Here is a 12,861-nt window from a genome sequence, read left to right on the forward strand (position 1 = left end):
TACAACATGCAGATGTTGAACGCACGTGCGCGCGCAATGGCTTATAAGAGTAAATCGAAGCAGCCTGGTCTCATAGACTAGACGTAACATAGTAAAAGTAAATCTACAACAATCAAACTAGTATGGTTATGTTTGGTATGGTTACATAGGACAGAAGGTTACTTAAGGCTAAAACGAAAGTATGGTATTTGGTCGGGGTGGGTAGGTGGGTGGATATCATCATGGACAATTTCAGCATTTTAGCTAATTAACAACTACTTACTACTTTTTAGCTACTTTGCAACTACTTCAAATTTTAGCTAACCCTTCCCCTAGCCTAACTCCTAACACTAACGTAGCTAAACTAGCCTAGCTAGCATTAGCGTTACCCGCCTAGCTAACAACAAATTGGAATTCGTAACATATCATACTAATTGGAGTGTCCCGGATTTACATTTACTATGTTATGTCTACCCCTGAGTCCAGATTGTTTGAAGAGATAATGGATAATTTCAATGGAATGGATTGGGACAATAACAGAGAGGTTATCTTTTCCCCCCCCCAAATGTCCTGGTGTTGTAACATGTTGCAAGTTAAAACTGTATTGTTTTCTTCAGATATAGCCTACTCATGTTTTTTGTTTGTTTTTTTCACCTTTATTTAACCAGGTAGGTCAGTTGAGAACAAGTTCTCATTTACAACTGCGACCTGGCTAAGATAAAGCAAAGCAGCGTGACAAAAACAACAACATAGAGTTACACATCAGATAAACAAACATACAGTCAAAAACACAATAGAAAAATCTGTATACAGTGTGTGCAAATGAAAGGTAAGGCAATAAATTGGTCAATAGTGGCGAAGTAATTACAATTTAGCAATTTACACTGGAGTGATAGATGTGCAGATGAGGATGTGCTAGTAGAAATACTGGTGTGCAAAAGGGCAGAAAAACAAAAACAATTATGGGGATGAGGTAGGTAGTTGGTTGGATGTGCTATTTACAGATGGGCTGTGTACAGCTGCAGCGATCGGTAAGCTGCTCTGACAGCTGACGCTTAAAGTTAGTGAGGGAGATATAAGTCTCCAACTTCAGTGATTTTTGCAATTCGTTCCAGTCATTGGCAGTAGAGAACTGGAAGGAAAGGCGGCCAAAGGTGTTGGCTTTGGGGATGACCAGTAAAATATACCTGCTGGAGCGTTTGCTACAGGTGGGTGCTGCTATGGTAACCAGTGAGCTGAGATAAGGCGGAGCTATACCTAGCAAAGACTTATAGATGACCTGGAGCCAGTGGGTTTGGCGACGAATATGAAGCGAGGACCAGCCAACGTGAGCATACAGGTCGCAGTGGTGGGTAGTATATGGGGCATTGGTAACAAAACGGATGGCACTGTGATAGACTGCATCCAATTTGCTGAGTAGAGTGTTGGAGGCTAATTTGTAAATGACATCGCCGAAGTCAAGGATCGGTAGGATAGTCAGTTTTACGAGGGTAAGTTTGGCAGCATGAGTGAAGGGGGCTTTGTTGCAAAATAGGAAGACGATTCTAGATTTAACTTTGGATTGGAGATGCTTAATGTGAGTCTGGAAGGAGAGTTTACAGTCTAGTCAGACACCTAGGTATTTGTAGTTGTCCACATATTCTAGGTCAGAACCGTCCAGAGTAGTGATGCTAGTCGGGCGGGCGGGTGCGGGCAGCGATCAGTTGAAGAGCATGCATTTCATTTTACTAGCATTTAAGAGCAGTTGGAGGCCACAGAAGGAGTGTTGTATGGCGTTGAAGCTCGTTTGGAGGTTTGTTAACACAGTGTCCAAAGAAGGGCCAGATGTATACAGAATGGTGTCGTCTGTATAGAGGTGGATCAAAGAATCACCCGCAGCAAGAGCGACATCATTGATATATACAGAGAAAAGAGTCGGCCCGAGAATTGAACCCTGTGGCACCCCCATAGAGACTGCCAGAGGTCCGGACAACAGGCCCTTGGATTTGACACACTGAACTCTATCTGAGAAGTAGTTAGTGAACCAGGCGAGGCAGTCATTAGAGAAACCAAGGCTGTTGAGTCTGCCGATAAGAATACGGTGATTGACAGAGTCGAAAGCCTTGTGAATTGATGTGAATTGATGTGAGGGCCCCTTAGGCTACAATACAATTATTTGTTCTAGGCCATTCATTTCTAGCAGGTAGATCAACAAGTCATTTCAGACATACAACATTACACTTCACACACATCTTAATGACACATCAGAACAGAGCAGTTTTCAATTCAGGAGCAATATGTTATTGGTATCCACTGCTGCCTAATCCTACCCAAAGAGGAACCTATAGTTGCAATAGAGCAGAAAGAGAAGGGGGAGATATGCCACTTATGTGAGTTATGGAGGAAGACTACGGGTGGTCAAGCTGCACAGGTCAGTGTTCAGGGCACAGCTGATGCTGCCTGTGGTCAGGCGGGTCAAAGTTACTGCTGCTCTCCATCTAATCTAATGACCAAAGGCCCAGAGGGTCAATACCAGCCATGGTCTAATTACCACTGCAATGGGTGAAATGGTTACACACACAGGGACCATGGATTGTTCTGCAATAGTTAGGACTACACATAATTTGAAGACTTTCTCCTGACATAATTGGCATTTTTGCAGGGGTATTTTAATTTGAAATAGCCTACCAAATGAAATATTAAAATAATAAGATTATTAGAACTTACTGTTTTATACATTGTGTTTCCATCTGTCTCAGTGAGAGCTTGGAGAAAATAAATGTGTATGTGTGGGATTATCCCTCGTCTTGATACGGTGCTCTTATAGGCCGAATAGTTACGTACTGTCTTGTTAGTGCTGACTTCTGTTGACAAGGAAGTGGCACAAGAGCACAGAGTATTCCACAGGCATAGGCCATGACTCTGCAAACATGCTGAAGTCCCCACATTGACATCAACATTAGAGGACTATGTGATTTATTTAGTAAACAGTGTAGCCCATTCAAATGACAGGTTTATGAGCTAGGAGAGAAGGCTCATGAGATGAATGTGGGAAAGTATGTGAGGGGTACAAGATGTGTTTCCCTAATAAAGGCGAAGCTGTAACACAGGATAGTTATAGGGCTACTTTATAAAATATTTATTAAGGGTAGGCCTATAAGTAGTTTATACGCATTTAATTATTAGTTTATAGATAGTATTACAATCTGTTAAACAGTAACACATTGGTTGAAATTGGTGCTTGTCATGTAGCCTTGTTGACTATGTTATGTAAGCTATGTTGGTATTGTAGCAAATTTGGGGGGTAGCCCTGACCGGGACTCAAACCCGGGTCCAGCAACTGTCAAACTAACACCTTAACTGTTAAGCCAAGAGGTCCAAACCTCTTGACAAGGTCGCTAGGTGTTGGTTCTTCAGGATCGGTGTCCCGTCCTCGGAACGGTTGAGCAAACGTAGGCTAATGCGATTAGCATGAGGTTGTAAGTAACAAGACAATTTCCCAGGACATAGACATATCTGATATTGGCAGAAAGCTTAAATTCTTGTTAATCTAACTGCACTGTCCAATTTACAATAGCTATTACAGTGAAAGAATACCATGCTATTGTTTGAGGAGAGTGCACAGTTTTGAACTTGAAAAGTTATTAATAAACCAATTAGGCACATTTGAGCCGACATGCAATGGTTCATTGGATCAGTCTAAAACTTTGCACATACACTGCTGCCATCTAGTGGCCAAAATCTAAATTGCACCTGGGTTGGAATAATACATTATGGCCTTTGTCTTGCATTTCAAAGATGGCGGTAAACATTTTTTTTAAACGGTTGTTTTTTTCTTTGTATTATCTTTTACCAGATCTAATGTGTTATATTCTCCTACATTAGTTTGACATTTCCACAAACTTCAAAGTGTTTCCTTTCAAATGGTAACAAGAATATGCATATCCTTGCTTCAGGTCCTGAGCTACAGGCAGTTAGATTTGGTTATGTCATTTTAGGTGAACATTTTTGGGGAAAAGGGGCAGATCATTACCCCCTTCCTTTGGCAAAGCGTGTCCCCACTCTTCTCTATAACAAGTCCCTCACGTGTACACTCCTCTCTGAAGGAAGGGGGTAATGTAGCGACCTTAACCCAACACCTAGCAATCTCGTCAAGAGGTTCGGACCTCCTGACGTAACGGTTAAGGTGTTAGCTTGACAGTCACTGGACCATCCCACTTCTGACACCAGTGTAGCGAATTTAGGGGGTAGCCCCGACCGGGACTCGACCCAAATCCAGCGACTGTCCATCACCTTTCGCCAAGAGGTCCGAACCGCTTGACGAAGTCGCTAGGTGTTGGGTTAAGGTCGCTACAGTATTTAGGGGGAAAAATCTATTAAGGTCATTGATGAAGTTCTGAATTATACTTCAGTGGAATCTGTTGAGGTTTGCTGACATCATCTGGTTGAAATGAAAACTGCACTAGGGACCACGCTGTTCCTAGTGTAGGAATTCAAATGATTGATAGAAAGACTCCGACCCTGGAAATCTTTGTCGGACGGAGGTAACTGAACTCTTCACTGTACTTCCTGATTCAATGGGAAACAGTCGGGTTCCCATTTTACGTACACGAAAGCGTTTTACAACTTTGACACACTCCCCTACTGCTCTGCTTACGCGTCCTTTGCCCTGTGGTCAGCTGACACAACGCGGTTTATTATGCTTTCGGGAGCAAGAGTAGGCTTGTGTGTATTTCACCAAAGACTCGCTTCAGGATCCAAGTATTTACCGCCGATTGTTTATCATCATCGCAACATGTCTTCGACCGGATCAACACAATTGAAACGCCCGATTTCACTACTGGGATCGATGGCGTTTGGGGAACGTGCTGACGCGGAGACAAGCACAAACATGGTGAAAGCATTCTTGGAGCGCGGCCACAATGATTTGGACACTGCCTTCATGTACACAGACGGACAGGCAGAAACTATCATTGGGGGAATGAATCTACCCAAAACGGGTAACAAACACAGCTTTAATAGCCTACTGTCTAGTATATTAACATTGTAAACAAAGTAACATTATAATCTGAGTATGCTATGTTGTTCCACTGCTGCAAGTGTTTTTATTTCACCAGATTTCATGCATACTAGTAGTAACAGTAACTGTAGTTACATCGGTGAGTGCATTAACAGTTAAATCATACTGGTGCATAACAGTATGCAGTATCTGTGCCCAGATAAAACTGCAATGTTACAAACCACTGCTACATTACCAGTATGACTTCTTACACATGTTCTATGACCCGATTGGATCTTATCAGCCATGTTCGTGATTATTGCCTGTATCTACAGTGAGCATTGCCACCAAGGCCAACCCCTGGGAAGGAAAGACCCTGAAACCAGAGAGTGTGCGTTCCCAGCTGGACACCTCTCTGAAGAGGCTGCGTACACAGTGTGTGGACCTCTTCTACCTCCATGCTCCAGACCATCAGAACCCCATCCAGGACACACTGCAGGCCTGCCAGGAACTCTACAAAGAGGTACAGAGCCGGAGGGCAAGTCTCCTCACACCCACCCCGTAATACAGGCACATGTCATTTATTGCTATGTTGGTTTTCAGGGGAAATTTAAGGAGCTTGGCTTATCAAACTATGCTGCATGGGAAGTGGCTGAAATCTTTACCATCTGCCGACACAACAACTGGATTCTTCCCACTGTTTATCAGGTAACACACACAGGAAGTCTGCATCTGTCACATACCACACTGCCTTCATTCAAAATACATAATATTAAATAGTAACTATGTTTTAAATGCAGTTTATCCTTTTCTTTTTTGGCACCACACTCCAAAAAGCAAGTTTTGTCTAATCATGATTATTGTCCAGTCGTGTGCTCCAGTGCTGCAAGGAAATACCTAGTTAAGTTGCAGCTGGCCCAGAACAGAGTGGCACGTCTTGCTCTTCATTGTAATCAGAGGGATGATATAAATACTATGCATACCAGTCTCTATTGGCTAAGAGTTGAGGAGACTGACTGCATCACTTCTTTTTATAAGAAACATTGTGTTGAAAATCCCAAATTGTTTGCATAGTCAATTTACACACAGCTCTGACACACACTTACCCCACCAGACATGCCACCAGGGGTCTTTTCACAGTCCCCAAATCCAGAACAAATTCAAGAAAGTGTAGTATTGTAGAGGCATTATTGCATGGAACTCCGTTCCATCTCATTTTGCTCAAATAAACAGCAAACCTGGTTTCAAAAAACAGATAAAGCAACACCTCACAACGCCTCTCCCCTATTTGACCTAGATAGTTTTTGTGTATGTATTGATATGTAGGCTACATGTGCCTTAAAAAAAAGTAGTTGTATCCTTGAGCTGTTCTTGTCTATTAATGTTCTGTATTATGTAATGTTTCATGTTTTGTGTGGACCCCAGGAAGAGTAGCTGGGGTCCACACAGCTAATGGGGATCCTAATAAAATACCAAATAACTGTGCCTTTCTGTAGGGAATGTACAATGCCACCACACGACAGGTGGAGACAGAACTGCTACCATGTCTGAGATACTACAGCATCAGATTCTATGCATACAACCCTCTAGCAGGTACTGTGCATTTAAACTCAGCAACAACAAAAAAAACGTCCCTTTTTCAGGACCCTGTCTCTAAAAGATAAGTCGTAAAAATCCAAATAACTTCACAGATCTTCATTGTAAAGGGTTTAAACACTGTTTCCCATGCTTGTTCAATGAACCATAAACAATTAATGAACATGCACCTGTGGAACGGCCGTTAAGACACTTACAGCTTACAGACGGTAGGCCATTAAGGTCACAGTTATGAAAACTTAGAACACTAAAGAGGCCTTTCTACGGACTCTGAAAAACACCAAAAGAAAGATGCCCGGGGTCCCTGCTCATCTGCGTGAACGTGCCTTAGGCATGCTGCAAGGAGGCATGAGGACTGCAAATGTGGCCAGGGCAATAAATTGCAATGTCCGTACTGTGAGATGCCTAAGACAGTGCTACAGGGAGACAGGACGGACAGCTGATATTCGTCGTAGTGGCAGACCACGTGTAACACCTGCACAGGATCGGTACACCCGAACATCACATCTACGGGAGAGGTACAGGATGGCAACAACTGCCCGAGTTACACCAGGAACGCACAATCCCTCCATCAGTGCTCACTGTCCACAGTAGGCTGAACTGAGTGCTTGTAGACCTGTTGTAAGGCAGGTCCTCACCAGACATCACCGGCAACACCGTCGTCTATGGGCACAAACCCACCGTTGCTGGACCAGACAGGACTGGCAAAAAGTGCTCTTCACTGACGAGCCGCGGTTTTCTCACCAGGGGTGATGGTCGGATTTGCGTTTATCATCAAAGGAATGAGCATTACACCGAGGCCTGTACTCTGGAGCGGGATCAATTTGGTGGAGGGTCCATCATGGTTTGGGACGGTGTGTCACAGCATCATCGGACTGAGCTTGTTGTCATTGCAGGCAATCTCAACGCTGTGTGTTACTGGGAAGATATCCTTCTCCTCATGTGGTACCCTTCCTGCAGGCTCATCCTGACATGACCCTCCAGCATGACAATGCCACCAGCCATGCTGCTAGTTCTGTGCGTGATTTCCTGCAAGACAGGAATGTCAGTGTTCTGCCATGGCCAGCGAAGAGCCCGGATCTCAATCCTATTGAGCATGTTTGGGACCTGTTGGATCAGAGGGTGAGGGCTAGGGCCATTCCCCCCAGAAATGGCCGGGAACTTGCAGGTGCCTTGGTGGAAGAGTGGGGTAACGTCTCACAGCAAGAACTGGCAACTCTGGTGCAGTCCATAAGTTGCACAGCAGTACTTAATGCAGCTGGTGGCCACACCAGATACTGACTGTTACTTTTGACCCCCCCTTTGTTCAGGGACACATTATTCCATTTCTGTTAGTCACATCTGTGGAACTTGTTCAGTTTGTCTCAGTTGTTGAATCTTATGTTCATACAAATATTTACATGTTAAGTTTGCTGAAAATAAACGCAGTTGACAGTGAGTTTGCTGAGTTTATAACGCCTCTAAAGTGGCAAGATATTGAGGATCATAAATAATCTCAATGTCTAGTGTGAGAACATGGTTTAACATGCACTTTGTTCTTCTGTGCAACCAGGGGGCCTTCTCACAGGGAAGTACCATTATCAGGACAAAGAAGGTTCTCAGCCTTCAGGACGTTTCTTTGGTAACAACTGGGCTGGTGCTTACAGAGACAGGTGAGAATAAAATGGTATTAATAAACGTAGTACTCCCGGCTCACAGTAGTTACTCACAATAAAAACATGATTTGTCCAGATTACCTTTACACTAGGTACAATTAAACATTACTTTTGGATGATTTATGTGTTGTGTGTCAGGTACTGGAAGGAGAGCCACTTCCAGGCGATAGACCTTGTTCAGAAGGCCATGGAGACAGCATATGGCTCAAACAAACCCTCCATGACATCTGCTGCTCTACGCTGGATGTACCACCACTCCCACCTCAAGGTACCCGACCACATTCAATAATGAACAGGGACAATTCACTATCAGCTAGGTCACTTTGGCTGCATTTACACAGGCAGCCTAATTCAGAGCTTTTTCCACTAATGGACTAATTCCACTAATCGGATCAGCTCTTTTGCCATAATTGGGCAAAAGATCAGAATTGGGCTGCCTGTAAAAACACAAAGTCAATGATTACAAATCAAAATGTTTCTTTACAATGTGAAAAGGAACATTTCACTTAATGTCAGCAGTACTATTTAAACGATCTTCATAAGGTGAATAAAAGTGTGGTGTATGTAGTGTTAATTGTTGGGTCCTCTTGTACCTGGGCTTTGTCTCCACTGTTCCAGGGTGATTTGGGAGATGGTGTAATCATTGGGATGTCCAGTATGGAGCAGCTAGAGCAAAACCTTTCTGCCTCTGAGGAGGGGCCTCTGGATGAGCGTGTGGTGGAGGCATTCAAACATGCCTGGGACCTGGTGGCCCACGAGTGCCCCAATTACTTCCGCTAGATGGCTCCTCAACAACCCCGGCTAGTCTAGAGCCCACATCTGATCGACTATATCCACTGACTGTTGCCTTTTTACCAAATGTGCCGTATACGGTTAGCTAATTAACATGTACAGTGAGATGTAGGTTTTATAAGTCAGTTTGGTTATCAGATCGATGCTTTAGCGAAATGACTAAAAAAGTGCAGATTATGATTTTGGTCACTTCATGTAAATTCAATGAATTAATTGAGGGTAGTTATGTTTTCAGGAAACTTTCTGGTGTCTGTCTTGACTTTAATAAACTGGGGAGCAACTGGGACAGTATTTTTTTCCTTAATGATATCTGCCATGGCCAGTGCGTTCGATTAACTTTGTGGGTCACGATTTTACAGCCTAGCTTAAAGATATACTTCGCATTCACAATTCCAACTTTCTTTTGTGGGATGTTTTATAGGACACAACTCAGCATACTGTTAAGTTTGTACTGTTGTATTTGAGTGGACCAACAAAACAAAAAAATCTATAAAGCACAAAATGTATATACACAATTCCATGGGTAACATTGCAATTCGGAAACACTTTAAAGTAATTTGTTTTGACGTCACCTAAAAAAAAGAAAAGGCACAGTATTAAAAACATTAAGTCTGAGAAGTCCATTGCTCTATCCAGATTCATTCCCTTCTTCCTCTTTGTCATCGTTATCCTGCATGGCCTCTTCCTCAGCTAGTTTCTCAAAGTCGCTGGTTTCAGAGTTCCACATGCACTGGATCCGCACTCTGAATTCAGCCATCTCAATCCCGAAGAGTTTCTATGTTATGGAAAATAAGTTAATTTGATAAGCCATTTATGGGACCATCTAGCAACTGGACTTGCAAAATGTCTCATAGGCCTATCAGAAGGTGTAGACTGGGGGAACGCTTTAGAACTCACCAGAATACGGGCCTGTTCAGGGGTTAGTGTGTCTCCCTCTTTGCACACTCCATGGTCTTTCAGTAGCGTCACCACTCCTATGACAAAACAATGGGGTATAAGCCAACAATTGCAACATGTATTCCTTCTTTGGAATGAATCAAAAGAAAACCTTGGGTTAGATCAGAAGTTGAAGTTTGTATCAGAAGCATAAAATGTTCATTTGAAATAAACAAAACAGGTGGAGGTTAGGGACATCCTTTCATTACAGACTTAGGAAAGCTTTCTCTGAACATCAGAGAGGTTCTCACCTTTCTTGAGTGCTGTGGGGAGTCCCAACTGTCTCAGCTGTGGCTCCATGGAGTGAGGGAACTGTTCCAGGGGTCCTTCATCAAGTGTTATGGCCATCCCTGCCTTGTTTCCTGCTCGTGCAAAATCCATCTCTTTGAACTGGTTGAAATACCTGAAGAACATTTATCAAGAGAAATGTATATGAAACTACCACAGGGGACAAGAAATCAGCCGCAGCACTGGATCGTCGCAAAAATGGACTCAAGCTAATGATCGAACATCTTTAATGGAAATGCAAAATATTGATCTACTTACTCTTGTACCTCTTCTTTAGTTTTATTTGTGAATAACACACCCACTTCTCCTCTCAGAAACCTGCTGACCTAAAAAATAAGCAGGCCGACATTAATTGAACCCCTTGCAAAGTGTCATTGTGCAATTTGACCCTCACTTTATCACAGATTTGACATACCTTGTGCAAATTGTCTTTGTACTCGCTTGTTGATCCTTTACCTATAGCGATCATCATCACTTTGTTTTTTCCAAAAAAGAATCTGTGAAAGTGAAGAAAAACCTTAGTCAAACTGGCTAGTCAGCTACATGTATTTATACACATAACACATAGGTGTCTGACCATTTGATTTGTCTTAATAGTGAGAACCAGGCTGCATAGACTAGTGTGTTGAGTGTTCATGTGTGTTCTTACCGACTGTGTTTCCAGGCTGTCCTGATGTCTTTCAATTTGTTGTTCCTCATGTTTGCCACAGAGAAGATGAACAGGTGCTTGTACATTTCCACACATTTCCGCAACTATAAGGACATAGAGATAGACTATTAGTCAGAGTATCAATGGATATCAATGTCAAGACAGGAAACAACTAGCTAACTAGGATTGAATGGTCAGAAATAGTTACCTCTTCTATTAAGTTCTGTTTTGTTTCCAGACCCTTCTTGGCTGTTTTTGTTAGTGAAACTGAGAAGTGAAAAAGGCACACACTAAGGGTTAATACCTACAGGACAACAAATGTTCAGCAATAGCTATATTTGCAAACATAACCTGCTTGCTAGCTAGCTATTAGCTTATGGTGCTAGCTAGCGGGCTCCTCTTTCACCTCTTGATGCAATACATCCCCTGCAAATGCTATAGTAGTGAACTGCTACCTCAAGTAATGCATTAAGCCAAACTATACTTAATATACTCTTCATCTACTGGATAAATCTGACATAAAAACCTACTTTTCTTGTCCCTCTTTGACTTCGGCATGGTTCTCGCGTTGTAGAACAAGACCTAGGGAGGAAAAGGACTCCACGTGTTTCTGTCTGCTGAATATAGCTGTCCAAAATATGCCTGACAATAATTCACTATTCACTTGCATTTTCTGAGATCATTTTCTGTCGCATCCTTGAATTTAAATGAGATAATGAGTTTGATAATAGGTATACATTATTTAATCATCTGGATTAAACGTGTAGAAAAATGTGCTTTACAGACATGTCTCTTTTTCCCCAGCAGATGGAACCCTGCAAACATAAGAGGGCACAAATAAGTGTTATAACAAGGCAATCATAATAAAGACATTAGAACTTAGTATTGTGTGACAGAAATAATGATTTCCTTCTTTATTCTATGGAGTTCTCTGTTGAGTGTCAACACTGTAGCTACATCTTTGCATAATTAATGTGCTGCAATGACAGCAAAATTGACAGTAGTGTCCCTTGAGTGAGATGTCTGTGGCATGTGCATCTCTGACATGTGATTCAATGTAGGATAGTTAATCAATGTGTACTGCTTTAACAAACAAATGGATACCGTGATAGAACCATCTATGTGGGTGTTGCCTGCTGGGTTTGTGTAATAATTCTCTATGCCAGATGAGTTTATGTGTTACGTTATCTGTGAACCTGAAGTGAGAAATGCAGTAGCAAGAGGTGAAATCCCACATAGACAAATTACAGCCATATCCACAAAGCGTCTCAGGGTAGGAGTGCTGATCCAGGTCAGGACCAGTTTTTCACTTTTAGATCATAATGAATATGAATATATGGACAGATCCTATATTACACCTAAGTGTGAATGTTGTTCATTTACTACAGCTCAGCATGCAACAGCACAGTCCCCTCCAAGCTTATCACCAAGCTCAGGACTGGGACTAAACACCTCCCTCTGCAATTGCATCTTGGGCATCCTGACGGGCCGCCCCCAGTTGGTGAGGGTAGGCAACAACACATCCGCCATGCTGACCTCAACACAGGGGCCCCTCAGGGGAGCGTGCTTAGTCCCCTCCTGTTCTCCCTGTTCACCCATGACTGTTCACTGCTCTCGACTCCAACACAATCATTAAGTTTGCTGATGGCATGATGGTGATTGGCCTGATAACCGGCGACGATGACACAGTCTATAGGGAAGGGGTCAGTGACCTGGTAGTGTGGTGCCAGGACAACAACCTCACCCTTAACGTCAGCAAGACAAAGAAGCTGATCGTGGACTATAGAGAGCCGAGCAAACCCCCATCCACATCGATGGGCTGTGTGACTCATCACATACGCTGCTGCTACTGTTTAATATCTACTGTATCCTGTTGCCTAGTCATTTTACCCCTTACTATATGCACATATCTACCTCAATTATCTCGTACCCCTGCGCATCGACTCGGTACTGGTACCCCGTGTATATACCCAAGTTATCGTTACTCA

At 42.9% G+C, this 12,861-nt stretch overlaps 2 protein-coding genes across 2 annotated transcripts; one reads left to right on the plus strand and one right to left on the minus strand.

Moving 5' to 3' along the window:
* The first annotated feature begins 4,636 nt into the window (after nucleotides 1-4,636).
* On the plus strand, nucleotides 4,637-9,286 carry akr7a3 (aldo-keto reductase family 7, member A3 (aflatoxin aldehyde reductase)). Its single transcript, NM_001139750.1, has 7 exons — nucleotides 4,637-4,958; nucleotides 5,293-5,480; nucleotides 5,561-5,665; nucleotides 6,454-6,550; nucleotides 8,106-8,205; nucleotides 8,347-8,476; nucleotides 8,827-9,286. The coding sequence occupies exons 1-7, from the start codon at nucleotides 4,658-4,660 to the stop codon at nucleotides 8,986-8,988; spliced, it is 1,083 nt and encodes a 360-aa protein (NP_001133222.1). The 5' UTR covers nucleotides 4,637-4,657; the 3' UTR covers nucleotides 8,989-9,286.
* Nucleotides 9,287-9,435: 149 nt separating this feature from the next.
* On the minus strand, nucleotides 9,436-11,509 carry mrto4 (MRT4 homolog, ribosome maturation factor). The gene is made up of 8 exons (XM_014133598.3): nucleotides 11,404-11,509; nucleotides 11,082-11,140; nucleotides 10,874-10,977; nucleotides 10,640-10,721; nucleotides 10,483-10,550; nucleotides 10,188-10,339; nucleotides 9,898-9,974; nucleotides 9,436-9,775 (listed from the first exon to the last, which is right to left on the minus strand). Exons 1-8 carry the CDS (start codon nucleotides 11,429-11,431, stop codon nucleotides 9,629-9,631), a joined length of 717 nt encoding a protein of 238 aa, XP_013989073.1. The 5' UTR covers nucleotides 11,432-11,509; the 3' UTR covers nucleotides 9,436-9,628.
* Between the last annotated feature and the right edge of the window lie 1,352 nt (nucleotides 11,510-12,861).

Source organism: Salmo salar, chromosome 12, assembly GCF_965601325.2.
Source record: "Salmo salar chromosome 12, fSalSal1, whole genome shotgun sequence".
In the NCBI taxonomy this organism is placed as follows: Eukaryota; Metazoa; Chordata; class Actinopteri; order Salmoniformes; family Salmonidae; genus Salmo; species Salmo salar.